Genomic DNA, 16,111 nt, shown 5'->3' with positions numbered 1-16,111 from the left:
CTAGGTATTGAGGTAACCTATGTGGGATCATAGTATTCTTACTCAGTTTATATTTTGGAAAATATATTTCCCAGGATGGCTGTTTAAATTGAACATAATATGCATTAATCACAGTGGCCTATACTTGTTCCTGTGCACAGCTTAAAGACTTAGGGATAGCAACAGTGACCTAATTTAGGTGGTACTCTTGAATGTCTGAAGAAAGGAGGGATTAATGCAAATGTTGTTTTGAAATAAAGTTTTTAAGCAATTAAAAAAGCATGTATTTAGCCACTCATAGCTTTAGCACAACAGTTTTTTCATATTGAAATTTCTTATGCTTTGTCTCACTACCTTTTGTTTTTATATGTGACAAAATTTAGGCTTTGAGGTGGAGTGCAAAGTATGATCACTGTAATTGCAGCTTCTTATGCCCGAATATAGCTTTGTTTCAAAATCTACAAGTTAGTATGCTGGTGCATACTTAGAGACACTAATTGCTTTGCCTTAAAATAAGTCTGCTGTAAAAACAGTCTCTCAAGCATGCGATATTTATACCAATTTCTGTTGTTCGTAGTGGTCTCAGGTGCTGAACAGTCTGCAGTGCTGGTCGTGCTGTTGGATTGTAACCTRGATTTCTAATCTTTTGACTTTAGCTCAAAATGGATGTTGACAGTAGGCAAACAGGCCATAAGAAATGGAATTTGGGATTGTTAAGATTGACAGGATATACTTCAGAGGCCAGCGAGTGGAAGCATAAAGTGAGAAATACTTTGTTAAGGAAATGTAAGCAAAGAGGAAAAACTTGCTCTTAAAAGTAGCTCATAAAAGTAGGAAGCCTGGAAAGAGTACAGCCACTAGGAAGTGACTGAATGCTTTGCTTTGCTGTCACCTCTCCTTTTTCCCATTAACGAACAATCCTAAATATGGAAAAAATACCCATATTGCTCTTGAATATGGGGCCCAGGCAAGATAGGAAATAGAGTTGGGGGTATAGAAATAGGAACAGCATYGTGTTGTTAGAATTGAAAGACGTCAGTATATTTGGTGAGAATCTATCTCTGTGAGAGGGACCAGGTCATCTGCTTTGTGGAAATGGAAGCCCCTACGGTTGCAGGTCTGGTTGCCACGTCAGGGCTGAGGCACTTGCTACTACAGTAGCAACTACAGCATGTGTATATGTGTGTATTTTGGAAAGGGGAGAAGAGTGGTTGGCTGCAGACCTTTGATTGTGACTAGAGACACAGTTAAAGGCAAATGCAGCTAAATACTACCCCTCCTTCGTCCAGTTTTAAGTAGTAAGGTATAGCACATGCCCCTCTCTCACAGAAACTGAATGTCTGAAATGCCCCCAGGGTCAGGCTGAAGTTGTCCCTAGCGTGGTGCTGTCCCTGCCAGTGGCAGGAGAAGGTGGCACTTAYGGAGCACATGTGAGCCTGTCCACAGCCTGTGGTGTGACCCTCTCGTAGTCTCCCAACATCCATGATTGTTTGGTCTGGGATATTGGAGGGTGTGTCCCTGTTCCTTTCAGTTAGTGTCTGTTATTGGACCAGTTCATGGATTGCTGTCATCAGGTTCCCTCTGCATCACCATGTACCAGAAGGGAGTGGCAGGGGGCATGCACGGGACACCCAAAATGAAAAACTTACCTGTTCTACATCAGTCTTCTGGTGAGTGCTTCCTAGCTCTAGTATGGAGTGGTATGCTGAACAGCAGTTCCACTGTCGCCTTATCCATAAATATTACGGTTTTGTAAACGCTGATCCTATATTCCCTCAGCCGCCTTTCCCAAATCACAGTTTCAGCCTTTATAGTGTTCCTCATAAGGCAGCTGCTCCATCCGTTTAATCATTTTAGCTGCCCTTCTGCATGCGTTCTCCAGCGCCAGTGCATCCTCCTGAGATGTGGAAAACATAACCGCGTGCATCATCAGGATGCGAATGTACCACAGTTTTATACAATGGCGAAAATGGCAAGCGCTCTCTCTTTATTGCTTCTCCACAGGTCTGCTCTCAACATCGAGCCAAGCTTCCAGGCACGTTTCAGAAGCAATTTATTTCGTAATGCCATTTGTTAGCTGTGAGTGCTCTCCAAGGTCCTAGGTTTATTTATTTATTTACTTAGGCTTATTTATTTTCCAGCAACTTCCAGTGGTATTTCCCCAGGACACTGATCATTAACTTCTTAGTGACCAGGAAAAAGAAAACAGTTACCTGGGACTTGGAAAAGTCTCTTCTCTATTTTCCCTGGAGCAAGGCAATCAATTCCTTTCTAATTTAATTTTTGTACGTAGAATCTGTTGCATATAGATAAATCTTCTCCAAATACCCAAGGTTTTTAGTGTCTCCAAAAGATTCCATGTGTAAAAGTCAGATCGTCTCTGGTTAGCCAGAGTCTTTTATTTTTTCTTTTTAAGAAATAAAGGAAAGTGTAGCAATAATTCCTACTGTGCACATCTCTGAGGAGCAAGGATCACAGCTAATCCGAAAGAACATCTGTGGATGTTCAACCTGTTTAAGTATGGCTTATCTCCAGTGCTTCCTTTAAAAAAAATAATAATAATAATAATAATCCACTAGTTCTGATCTCAAATTTTGTTCTGTTATTGATATCTTCATTGCAGTGATTTAGAAGCTTTTTTTAAAACTCATCAGAAAAGACAAACTCTGGGATTTTTCGCATAGGGAAAGCATAGCATAGGGAGGGAGAGCATGTTAAGAAAACAGTGATGCAAGTTTCCCACAAAAAAACAAACATCATTGCAGATATTAATGATTAACTTCTAGCTGTGACCTGTGCTCCCTTCTCTTCTGCTCTCTGTGCGCTACACTGCTGCTCTCAGCTGTGGCTTCCCATGCTTGTTTCCTTTCCTGCAGCGAGCTAGTCGGGCATTGCTTTTCCCTACACGTTGTTTTTCTCGGAGTTAGCATGGTCGTTCAAAGCAGAAAGGAGCCGCCGCCTTCTTCAGTTTGGTTGATCTGAGTTGTGATCTACTCTGAGTGTCGGCACAGGGGATAACGACTAAATGGGCTCACCGAAACCTGCCTGGGAGAAAATGCAAACGTTTCACTGTATTAGTACTGTACACTGTGCATAGGCRATGGAGGCAAGGTGCAACTGCGTGTGTTAGATTTGCGGTGTTAGATCAGCCTGCCTTTCTCGCAGCGGATGAACATCTGTACAGGTGGTATTTTATTTCTGCGTCAGTTTTCTCCCTGCAGTGTCTCTGAGGCTGTTTGAAGGTCACAGGTCTAATCATCGGTTTTCATTAGTTGATGCTTTTTATTATTCTTTTAATGACCTGTTAACTTTTATAGACATATTGAGATACTCATTTGTTATGTCTACAGTGTATCTTTATTAAAAAAAAAAAAATCTTGAAGTAATGTTAGAGAAGCAAAACCACCTCAGGTAAGACAGGATTCTATTCTGTTCTAATAACTTGGCTTTTTACCAGACATTACAGTAGGGTTTTGTTTTTGTGGGTTTCCTTTTTTTCCCCTTCAGCAGTAGAAGGCTGAGGATATAAATTGAATCCAAGTAGATGAATCTCTGCCATCAGTCTGGCTGTGCTGTACCAGAATCCACAGGGCTGCAAACAGTAGCTGAGACAGCAGTTCAATTAAGATTGTGGTACAAATAAATCCATTGTTTTGTTATATAGGCTTCTGATTACAAAATTCTTTCATTGGGCAGAGTGAGCTGACAAGACAAGGCAGGCCTGAACAGTGCTTTTGTGGTGTTTATATAAATAAAGTTGATTTGACTAGGATAGATCTGATGATTAGAAGGGGGGAAAAAAAGCAGTCTAGCTGYTTTCTTTCCCTCTCCCCTTTCATATGAATAGATGCATGCTTGCTTACTTTATTCCCCAGCCATAAACACGTTCCTTTCTTTTCCTTTTTTATGGGCTTGTGAATTTGCAGGCTTGACCTGACTAGTCCGTTTCCCCTCTGGAAGGGGGGAATGGACTGGGGCTGTTTCCTGCCACTGCTTTGGAGACTTTCAGGTGCCTGAGTTAGATGACYGAGTTGCAAGCTGTTTCAATGAATTTTATATCATCGGACTGCATATGAACAATCTATTCTCTCCATAGTTTAAAAATAACTTGATGGTATCGTCTTTACACAGATTTGAAAACTATTGCCATTTAAATTTGGTTCCCCTTGAAAGCACTGCAATGCCTTCAACTTCTCTATCACGAGGGGTAGAAAACTCTAGGCATTATGGCTATGAGGGCAACCTAAAGAGCTCTCTCCCTTCTCGTAACTGGTTTAGTGCTCTCTAATTGTGGAGAGGTACCTTAAGTTCCTCTGCTCAGAATTTTTCAAGCTGTATGAATGTGAAATGTGATGAGTGTAAGCTCAGTTTTCTTTGCTGCCATTCAGAACTTCCTGCCTGTTTCACAAACACTGTGGTTTCTTGGAAAATTATGAGAGGGATAGTAGACATCAAAGTTAATTATTGAGCAGAAGAGCCCCAAAAGAGACCTCTGAGAGTAGTAGAAGACCAGTTAGTCGAGAGACTTGGGGAGAGCTGGTTATCAGTCATAGCAGTCTGGAGGCTCGGCGGACAAATGCTCCCCAGCCCCTTTCTGTGCCATATTTTGTCTCAGAGGCCGGTATTCCTGAAACTAGGTTGGTAGAGCTGTGTATCCTCCCTGCTGTGTCTGAAGAAACATGGGCTGCAGGCAGTCTGCTTCTGAATAAGGAGCTACTTCCAGAAAGCAGTTTTAATTCTCCATTAGATGTCTAATAAACTTCTTCAAAGCCCTTCCAAGCTGCAAAAGTAACAAAGGCATTAGCTTTTTGTAACCTGCTGCCTTTCTTTCTCTCGCATGTATTTCATGTACRACCTCAGGGTTTTCTCGTTTGCAGCTTAACTTTATAATAAAGTGACCGCTTTTACTTCCGACTTCATTGATATCTATTACAAACTTGCCCTGCAGTTCAAGACGGCAAGTATCTTGGTTTCCAAGAGCAACCCTAGGTGGAAGTTATATTGTGTGAGGTTTTTATAGTACTGATGATATACATTTCAGGCCTCTTGCTCAGGGAATTTAGGTTTTTTTGGTTTTTTTTTTCCCCCACACTTTTCCAATATGCTGTGCATTAACACTTAGAGTTCACCAAGCTGCTATATAGAGGAGCTAAGGAACGGAACAGTTCAGCTGAAAGAAATCAATCAGCAGTCATCCCATGGCACGTTGTTTGTAGCCCACAGAGTCGAATTTTAAGTACCTCCCAGGGTGAGCTGTCAGCTTTGACATTTGAGTACCTCATAATGTAGATGGCATACTTGAACAGAAGAACCTTTGGAGTGTCTGAACAAAGGCACCGTCTGCAGCAGGGAGATTGTGCTACCACAAAAAGTCCATTTCAGTAAATAAACTGTGTTAGGAGGGGATTAGAAAATGGTGCCTAAGAGCAAGAACTCCATGCTGTTTGAGCATGTGCCAGACCACACCAAGTTGCCTTGAATGCAGTGTTTACCAAGTGTATTCTCCAAAGGAATTGCGATTATCAGCTCCGCAATACTGAGACCAGTTAGGTGGTAAAATACCCTGCTCGTAAGTACATGTGGTGTTACGCGGTTCTCAATCTGTGCTTTTGTTCCTCAGTATTGAGTTCGACCGAGACTGTGACTACTTTGCCATTGCTGGGGTGACAAAGAAGATTAAAGTCTATGAGTATGGTACAGTCATTCAGGATGCGGTGGATATTCACTACCCTGAGAATGAAATGACCTGTAATTCCAAAATCAGGTAGGCATTGACTTTGCATTTAAATGTGGAATGCCTTTTGCATTAGCCTATGTATGTGCAGTAGCTGTTCCGTTGTGGGAATGTGTTGCAGGGAAGGAGAGGTGGAAAGCAGAAGGAACTGATAGCTTGCTTTGAACTCTGGGTGGGATCAGGTGGCACAGGCACCGATACCTGTGTGTGCCAGGCTCATCCAAGGTAATAGCAGGCCTACGTGTCATGAGGAGAACGGCGTATATGGTAACTGTCTTCTTGTTCTTTGCAAATGCTGTTGTATACCTACAGAGTTTAAAGGAGAGTAAGAGTGGAGTAGTGGATATGCTACAGGTAACACCTTAGCTTGTCTGAGGATGACTTGTGCCCAGTTCTTTATAATAGCTAGCAAATTCATTCCTATGTTGCTCTCTTCACTGACCGGCGCCTCTCAGCTCTGCTGAGAGGCTGCTAGTCCTCTCGTTTAAAATAACTTAAACCAAAGAAATTATTGACCACCTTCTCAACTTCAATTGGAAGTATCCAGCTAACAACTTTAAGAGAATTTTTCAGTTAGCGTTTTTTTAAAGTTCAAAAGTAAATAATATAGGAAATCAAACCAATTCACTACCTTAATACAAATCTTCAGCATTGCTGCTGAACTCATTTTTATTTAGTATTCTACATCTAAAACCAAAATAAAACACAAGTATAAGTAAAAAAAAAAAAAAATTTTTTTTATAACAATCCAGTTTCTACTAAAACAAATGTTGCGCAACAAGAAAAATAAAGATGTTTGCAAATCTACTTTATAGTGTAAAACCTGTACTTAGTTTTGTATTTGGTAACATACCTCAAGACAGATCAGTCGCTCCTGTATCACTCATGCTGATTTTTCTTAGGAATTATGTAACACTATTTTAGGAAGAAGATGTAAATGCAACTGTACCGTGGGACTGGTTTTCAAGATTTTTTTTCTTATGTATGTATTTTTAAGTGAACATTCATATTGTAGATGAGGCAGCATACAGACGTAATAAACTCTCCTGTAACAAAAAATATACAAATATACAGATGTATATTTAAATGCAAATTTGCTTGGAATGATTCTTTTCTAATCGCTATTACAGGCTTTTTTCTTCTCTTCCCCTGCCCCCTTTTCACAAGATTGGTATTTATATCAGCCTTGTTCGCTATTTTTTCCCACTCTGACTCATAAGGAAACGAATATAAACTGTCTGAGAGAAATTTGTATTGATAAGCCATATTGATTTTGGAGCTTATGTTTTAATGTACATGTTTCAAAGGGTTATTGGTTTGTTGTGTTATCCCCTTCTCCCCCCACCCCCCAAAAAAATTCTGGGAAATGTGTGGATATATGGAAATAGATGAACTTGTACAGGCAAATAGAGGCATGGTTGAAACTGCTGGATCCATCACTTTCCAAACTTATAAAATACCAGGACTTCTGAAATTGGTTAGTATTTTTGACTGAGTCATAGTAGAGCTCATGATACTCGGCTTCAACTTGATTTTGAAGAGAAGAGCAGAATGATAAGAGAAGTATCTGGTAGTTGATTAATTCCTCTTACCTTAATTAGAAGGGGAAAGTAACGTGTATTTGGTACTTCTGTCTGCCTGAGACTAATTCCAGACTGAATTTGCTATTTCAAATGTGATAGGAATCTACCCTGACAGCCTTGTCAGGCATTAGGTAGTTGTTTGCTCTCCCTTCCCAGGCAGCCCCTGGTGAGGAGAGAGTTGCATCAGCACATTTCGTGATGTTGCTCTTGTCAGCTTTGTGCTCCAGACAAGACACTCACTACTTGTGTCTGGGTTTTCTTCTCTCTCTCATAAATTTAGTGCATGCACACACACATGAGTACGTAAATATATATAGATAATATATATTTGTGTGTGATACTAAATGTATTGTCCTCTGACGCACTGCGCTTCAGCAGAGATAGACAAGGTCCTCCGCTGTCACTTCCTTGCCCTAGTTTCTCTCGTTCTTCCAAAGAAATGCATTTTTTTCCGTTGGTACCTCCATGTTACATCAACATTCCTTCAGTATGTGGGTGCTTTTGGTTTTGACAGATGAAGTTGGACCGTCAATCAAATGTATTCTTACTATATCCATTAGCTGTGCTGCCAGTCACTGGTTCTGTGGCTCACTGTTGCGCTGCAGCACAGTGTAATAAATTGCTATTCTGAAGTGGCATAGCTTGAGGGAGAAGAGAATATATGAAGGCTGTAATTTCATCACAGAATATTGCAGTATGCCAAAAACATGCCCATATTATAATAGAAATCTAAAAAAGTGGAGCCTGCTTCTGTAAAAAGCACTGACTTGAAGTTGTTGATTTTAATTTGGGTGGAGATGCAGCCTCTTCAAAAGCCGCATTCCAGCTATCTGCTAATGTCCTTTCTGATAGCAGGGATGTATGTATATGCATCGGTGGCACATCCCAACAAAGAGACAAACTTCTGCCCATCGCCCCTAAGGATTCTGCTAAAGGTCTGTTTTGGAGTTTGTGGCTGCATCATGCTACTGTCATTGAAAAGTCATTTTGTAATAAGGCAGTCTTGTGGGCTGTCATGTCCCAGTTATTTTTAGGAGGCCTTAAACAACAGAAAACTTGCTCAAGACACTAATTAGCCACTGATGAGTGTAATGGTGATTTTGGAGATAGCTGAGGATACTTAGCTGTCATCACCCTTCGGAATGTGTGGCGGCTCGCACTAGGGGCCCCTCAGCGCGTGTCCCAGGGCACTTTCTGGTGTGGCAGAAAGAAGTAGCAGGGGAGGTGCGTGAAGCTTATGCGCGCACCGATTCTGGTGATGCTCCTGCTGAAGTGGGCACGTGGCATAGGCAGTTTGTAACGTCCATTCCTTCCTTGAGCTGCACCAGAACTGTCCATCTGCAGGCACTTTTGCTTTCCAAGTACGCATCACGGGAAGCTTACCCTAAATTGATCCTGGTTAACCTCGTTCGAAGTGATGATGCTAGATCATAAATCCTTAGCTGTTACGCTAGTGACTCAGCTTTCAGAGCAGCAGCTCTGACAGGCTTTTATAAAAGCAGACAGGTGACAGCATTTGGGAGGACTCGTGTCTGGCCAAGAGCAAGTCTGCTGTCCTGGAGCAGCTGTGCGAAGGGAAGCCCTTGCCCAGTTTTGGGCTGGCACCATCCCAGCCCTGCTCTGCCGACTGCCAGCTGGGCACTTGCTGAAAGATTGTTTCACACTAGGAGTAATTGATTGTAGACTTTCCTGGAGCAAAGCCCTTACACCAGCTGTATCCGAGTCTTCTTTCCTCTTTTCCACCCCCCCCTTCTACGCCCACCTGCTTCTTAAATACATTCTTTTTTTTCTTCTCTTGAGCTTTCTGATCCTTATTTTTAAGAATGGGAAGGAAATTAGCGTGTCAGTTTTCTGGTGAATGTGCATAGATTCTCCGAGAATGACAGTGGCATAAGCTTCCAGGAAAAACACAAGATGACACATAAATCCTCATAAAAATCCCATTTACAGATTCATAGCTTCAGCACAAGAAACAAATCCTGGCGTTGTGTAGGAGCTATAAGCAGCACCCTATGAGCTAATTATGATTTGCTGTGTCCCAAGCTATGACAGGCAATAATCTATCTTCCCCCCAAGGCAGAGGGAGGTGGGAAAGGACAAGGAATTAGCAGCTCGCAGCAAATGACAGTTGTTCTGTGATTTATTCAAGAGGCAGAATTGTTGGTTTGCCCTAGGTTGCAGGAACAAAGAAAATAGAGATTTAGCGTTCAGGTAAAAGAAATTGGCTTTAGGACTTGTTAATCTACACTAGATGGTGTGCAAGCGTGGTTAGGTAAACACACTTTTGAAATACATGTTTAATATTCTGCATGCTCACCACAGTGTATGTTTGCAGCATCTGTACTTCTGTGATAGATGCTACCCCAAACCTCCAAAATCAGCTGCATCTGTTTAGTCAACTGCAGTAAAAACAAAGCATAGTAGGTTTTCCTTTTAGGGTGCTCCTAGTGTTTTATGTCTTCATTTTTCAGTGTTGATAAATCAGATGTATGATTTCTCTGTCCTAATAGCAGTTCATGGGTGTATCACTTTCCTCTTTTAAAATGGCAGTGAATTCCCACTGTTAAGTTAAAATTAAGCAAAAAACTTGCCTTACGGTGTTTTCAGCTTAGAGCATAAAATGTTGGAATACAAGCAGGTTGTAGGGAAATATACCTTCAACTTTCATTCACTCCAGTTTCCAGAGTAACTGCCTCATTTTGCAATAAGACTAAGGAAAGTTTTTGTTTTTGTTTTTTTTTCTTTAAGAGTATTTTTCTCTTAACCTACCAGAGGTTTTCTTTGGATTGATTTAAAAAAAATTAAATATATTTGTAATGGTAATGTAATTTTGCGTGTCTTGGAAGTATTTGGTTAGTGTTGTCATTCACATGGATGTTTCTTTCAGGAACAGATCATTCTTTTAAAAACATTTCCATCCTAAAATTACTGGGCAGCAGTTGGCTCATAGTAATTGACTGGATCTGAAGCATTTGTCACTCAGAAGCAGGTCAGAACACAGCAGCTTGTAGCTTTTTAAAAGCTTTAACTCTGTTTAACTCTCATCGCCAGAGGGTCGGTTGACACCTGGTAACTTGATCATGGATTTGAAACATTTCAGCCTTAAAAAGTCTGGTTTGTGAAAGAAACATCAGTGCAGCTGACAGCACTAACCAAACTGTCCCGTTCATGTCACTGAATAAAATAATATGCATAAATCTTTACAGGGTCAGGGTTTCTGTGTCCAGATCAGATGCCGATGTTAGAGTATTTCAGCAGTATGATTACCTTTCAGCTAGACCACCTCTGAGAGTTTCACCTAGCCGTTCTCCTAGGAAGAAAAGCTATCGCAAATCATAGCAAGATAAACCTTTGGAGTGTAACATATCACACTGTTTCTGGATTAAAGAACAAAAACTAAAAAAATGCAATTAATAGCTTTTAAAATAAACAGTTAAATGGCCATCACTCCAAGATGGTCTTGCATAACCCCTTTTAATCCAGTGCTGAATTATGCATTATTTCAGCCTTAGGCAGCTTTTTTGTTTCTTTCTTTTGTTTTGTTGTGTTGTTTTTTGTTTTGTTTTCATATTGCATTGCTTCCACAATCTGTTTCCTCCTGCCTCTATGTGGTTGCAAGCCATTTAAAGCTTGTCTACAAAAAGTTATTTTTGTCTACTCATGGGGTTTCAGTGTTTAACCCATTTGAGGCCATAGAGTACGTTGCATTTTTTTCAGTCTGTCTCCCCTTTGTCCTCTCCTTTCCTCTTTGCCAGCTTGCTCCTTTGTGGACTTTGATCCTGTTGTTCAATTTGTCACCCATGATAACGTCTTAAAAAGGCCTCTATACCATTCTGGGTTCCAACAGGTTTCAACAAAACTGGCTGTGTTGGGCATGGAAGAAACATGCTCTCAGTGCCCCCTCCGAGGGAGCATTGCAGTACTATCTCAACTCTTTGTAGATCCCAGGGAATCCATGTGAAAGAGAGACATTGTCATGTCCCAAGCACGGGAGAGCCTTTTTTTAGACCTGTGTCATCGTATGTGCCAGAGAATGAAACCAAGGGCCAGTCAGACATAGAGGTGTTCAGAATGACTTATTTTAATCTTTTTGCACCCCTTATGAGAGGCAATATCATGCTGATGGAAAGAATGGTTAGACTAAGAGGCATCCTTTACCTGGAGAGGGAGCTTGCCTCTATCTCATCAAACCCAGAATTGTGCCTTACAGAAAGTTACTTTTGAGGATTTAAATTATGAAGAACCTCGAGTATTGCACTATCAAGCAGAACACTCTAGTTTAAGAATTTGTAAAGAGAGCTGCTGGATGGTGATGAGGGGAGAATTAAGTCAGAGGTGGAAAAGGCTTGGTTTGTCTTATGAACCTTTAATCATGTTCCTTAAAAATGAAGGATGTATGGTGTGTGTGTGACTTAAAAAGGTGTTAATTGAACCACTTAGTTGCTGTGAATCCCTAAACATTTTTCACCTGTGTTTGTTTTTCCTTTCTCTGTCTTTCGATCTGCAAATGCTTTCCAAGTGAGTGTTAACCCCTTGTTAGCACCATCAGACTTAAGTGAAGCAGACTGCTTAGCATGATCTCTGCAGTGCCAAATCTAATGGACATGCTTTTGAGCACAGAAGCAGTTCATTTTCTCCACCTGTGTCGACTGATAAGTTACCTTTCCCTACAAACCTGGCATTTCTTACATCCTTAGATCTATCACATCTCAACACTGTTTAAACTCTGTCCTTTTCATTTTTCTGCCTACTCAATAATTCCTAATTTTCATCGTTTAGAGTAGTTTTTCCTTTTTGACAATATATACAATTATATGATAACAATTCAATTTGCAATGTCTGGTTCACTTCTGTAGTTCAGATATGGATCTCAGGCTTTCCTAGCATAGAACGTCTGTCCCTGAATTGGTCAGGATGGCACCATCATGTCTGTCTTTCTCTGGGACTCTGTCCATTTCCTGCTGCTACCTGGTATATTCTAAAAGCTGTCCTGATAAATCTCAGAAAAATTCTGCCTTTCACCCTGCACTGTATTCATTCTGCTTTTGTATGACTATTCAACTTGAAGCTGGTTTTTGGGTGTGGGATATTTTGGTTCCTTGAAGCCCTGACCTGAGTGGAGATAACAGGAAAGGGGGGAACAGATTTAAACTGGTAAATGTCTAGTGCACCCATTCCTCTCCAGCCCTGCTCTTAGTTGGAGACTACTTTCAGCCTAGAGTCCAGTTGTGTTGCAGCTCTAGATCTCTAAAGCATTTTTGTTTCCATCAGTGACTGCTCCACTGGAACTGAAGCTCCAGACTTCAGACATTATTTCTGGACTGCTGCAGTCTTCTTGTCACAGTGTTGGTGGGCAGTGTCTGCCAGTGGCATTTGGTCCTCAGGGAGCCACTTAAGCCTCTCTGGATGAAGCTGCTACTCAGTTATAGGCCAGCAAGACCTGCCTTTCTAAGAGTACCTAAAGGTAGTAGAGTTAGCATGAGGATATCTCCTTGATACATTTGAGGGCAGTCCTTGTACTTAGAAGGGCTGAAGAAACTAATGTTTCCTAATTGGCTTATTCTGGAGGAGATGAAAGCGGGAAAAGCACTCCCTGAGTTTTATCACTTCCAGTTTTTCATAGCAGCTGGTGGTAAAAGATGATAACTTTACAGACAAGGTGAGCAGACAGTGAGGTGGATTGAAAACTGGCTGAATGGCAGCGCTCAGAGGGCTGTGATCAGTGGTGCAAAATCTAGTTGGAGGCCAGTAACTAGCAGTGTACCCCAAGGTCAATACTGGGTCCAATCCTGTTCAACTTAATTCATCAATGACCTGGAAGATGGGACAGAGTGCACCAGTGCAGTGTTGCCAGTAGGTCGAGGGAGGTGATCCTTCCCCTCCACTCAACCACGGTGAGGCAGCATCTGGAGTGCTGTGTCCAGTTTTGGGCTCTGCAATGTAAGAGAGAGATGGTGCTACTGGAGTGAGTCCATCAAAGGGCTACTAAGATAATTAAGGGATTAGAGCATCTCTCATATGAAGAAAGGCTGAGAGTGCTGGGACTGTTCAACCCAGAGAAGAGAAGACTGGGAGGATCTTATCAATGTGTATAAATATATGAAGGGATAGTGTAAAGAAGATGGGGTCAGATGTTTCAGTGGTGCCCAGTGATAGGATGAGAGGCAACAGGCACAATCTGAAACACAGCAAGTTCCACTGAGCATGAGGAAAAACTTCTTTACTGTGAGGGTGACTGAGCACTGGAGCAGGTTGCCCAGAGAGGTTGTGGAGTCTCCATCCTTGGAGATATTCAAAACCCGCCTGGACGTGGTCCTGTGCAACGTGCTCTAGGTAACCCTGCTTGAGCAGGGGGGTTGGACTAGATGATCTCCAGAGGTCCCTTCCAACCTCAACTGTTCTGTGATTCTGTGACCTTACACTGGACATGTAGTACTCTTAATTTTCTGGATGCAAAGTCTTAAAAAGAACAGGTACTGTTATAAGAAGGAAACGTCCAAGTGTGTGAGCAGACTAGGTGGATATGGATGGGCACAGGGAGAAGTGTTGGTGACAGGTTGAAAGTAAAACTTCTGTAGGGAGGAGGCATTCAAGGAGATGAAAATTACCCATGAAGAAATGGAGCTTCACATCCAGGTTGGGTAAGAGACTTCTAGAGATGCTCAAGACATTAATCTTGTATGTAGAAGGCCAGAAAGGGCTTGGAAACACATTTGCAAAACTTTACACTAATAGTGCAGGGATGGGTTATCAAACTTATAACCCACATGACTTCCTTTGGCATCAGCGTCAGCTTAGGCAGTCCCTGTTGCTTTCCCTGCTCCACCACCCCCAGTCCTGAGTGCTTATTCCCATTTCCACCCACTTCTCTCTGCTGTGCCTGTGAGGCCAAATAGCAAAAACAGATCAAGACTGTTCAAAAGCTGGGAGAAAATACATTTCCCCAAGTTGTTTTCAGTTGGATCAATTCCCCAGTCTAGCCTATTGTAGGCTGTACTAGGCAGCCCTGGGGTTGATGTGGGGTCTGCTTAACCTGCTTATAGACCACACCACTGACAAAGTGGATAGTGTTGTCGAATGTCCTTTCCATACTGGCCGTTCTAAAGAAAGCTCCTAGGGAGGAGGCACGTGTGAAGGAGTGTCCTGACGGTTTTCTCCAAGCATCATGCAGTGATGTGAGAGAGTTGCTGAAAACCGCTGCTGTCAGATGACTTGGTCTCGTTTTTGTAAATTGAAGATTAACTTGTGCAGACAGAGGAAGTCAGAGCTGAAAGTCTTTTGAATCACTTCGTGAAGTTTCCTGTTGATGCAAGCACCAATATCATGTCCTTCCTTTTGCATATTTATTCAGATTCACCTTAAACAGTTGGGTTTCTTACCTCCCACTAGTCCTATTACATGGCTGCTCCGGTATGTCAAATAAGCTTGCTGACTCCACACAACTAAATAGCAGTTAGCTGTGAGTAGTGGTTAGTGGTCCTAAGCTCCCCTGTAGTTAGAAATTCACGCTCCAGTAAGCTAAGTTTGAACGTAGTCAGGAGTAGAATACCAGTGTTTGCTGTTCTTTAGCTAATTAAAGAACAACAGTGCTGATGTTTTTAAAATGCCGTAACAAATGAAAGGGTTTTTTCTTCCCCTCTGCGTGTAAATGGTTTATTCCTAAGGGAAAAAAGGCTGCAAGTGCATAGTAGAAGCAAGAATCTTCTGAGGTAAAATACTTCTAAGTGATTCCATGTCTCTACATTATATTTCAATCTATAGCTACATTAATCAAAGGATTAATAAAGAGTTACAGAATCATTAATTTCTAGTTTATACTATTGGTTAAAACTTGGCCCCAAGACTGCCATAATCTAGTTAGCCGTGTTGGAGCTGTTTGACCTGTAAGAATTGGATCTGTCAGTTCAGTTTCTGCTACATGCATCACGGTTGATACCAACTGGCATGCTTTTGTGCCAGATGGTCCAGAAATTGGTGAGCAAGTATTACAAATTTTCTTACCTCTGTCACATTTTCAGGAGTCGGAGTGGAGGCATATTGCCAGAACAGTATAAACGGGACTTGGCAGTATTGTTCATGTTTTGTCTTTTAATGGCTGGAATTGGTCATTCCAATTGTCATCTAGTTTTACATGACCACTTAATACAGTTTAAAATATAAACATATGCAATATATTTTGTAGTTCCTTGTCAGAAATATCTCTTAAACTGTCTGTTGTAAACAAACTGCTGTTTTCTCCTGGGTAGGAAGGGGAGCTTTCCTTGTTTACAGAAAGCTGAAAGTAGTTTGTCAGAAGTCGCAAACTTTGATTTTTGCACATAGATATAGAACATACCTATGTGTCAGGAGGAGAGATTGACTTGCAACCCACGTAGCTGTATATTTTACATGTATAGCTTCTGTTAGGTAAGTAGTTATCATTGTGGTAATAATAAAAGTGGTAGCTATTCGAGAGAGAGACAAAGAAGTCAAAAGCCAAGTTCTCTGTGTGAATTTGTATGGAATTCAAGTAGCAGAACAATAGCAGTATAAAGAGAGATGAATGTATCAAAAAACAAACAAATACACTCTAGGACTTTATATTGAGGAGGGAGAGCTGTCATTTAGGCTAATAAAAATTTTCTTTTTGCTTGGAAAGGTTTGCCATGTTTCTGGTGGCTTTTGGTTTTGTCTTTGCTTGAGTGTTTCAATGGGGTGACTGATCAAATGTTGCGTACTTTGCAAAGACACTAATTGCCTGACATATCGCAAGAATGATTTTTATGTTGTAAGGTATGGTTTAATGTGAGACTGACCGTGACTGTTTCTCTTTTTA

The 16,111-nt window shown here is 41.3% G+C and overlaps 1 protein-coding gene across 4 annotated transcripts in view; it reads left to right on the top strand.

Annotated features, from left to right (window-relative positions):
- COP1 (COP1, E3 ubiquitin ligase) overlaps positions 1-16,111 on the top strand; it is a 130,432-nt gene that overhangs the window by 46,979 nt on the left and 67,342 nt on the right. For 3 of the 4 annotated variants that reach the window (XM_026084627.1, XM_026084628.1, XM_026084629.1), the window contains exon 11: positions 5,600-5,743. The exons of the other annotated variant lie outside the window; for it this stretch is intronic. In XM_026084627.1, coding sequence (XP_025940412.1) covers positions 5,600-5,743 — 144 coding nt within the window. The remainder of the gene's footprint in view (positions 1-5,599; positions 5,744-16,111) is intronic. 4 annotated transcript variants of the gene reach the window in all.

The sequence above is a fragment of the Apteryx rowi genome, unplaced genomic scaffold, assembly GCF_003343035.1.
Source record: "Apteryx rowi isolate R43461 unplaced genomic scaffold, aptRow1 scaffold_65, whole genome shotgun sequence".
Taxonomy (NCBI): domain Eukaryota; kingdom Metazoa; phylum Chordata; class Aves; order Apterygiformes; family Apterygidae; genus Apteryx; species Apteryx rowi.
This window is presented reverse-complemented; position numbering and strand designations above follow the sequence as displayed.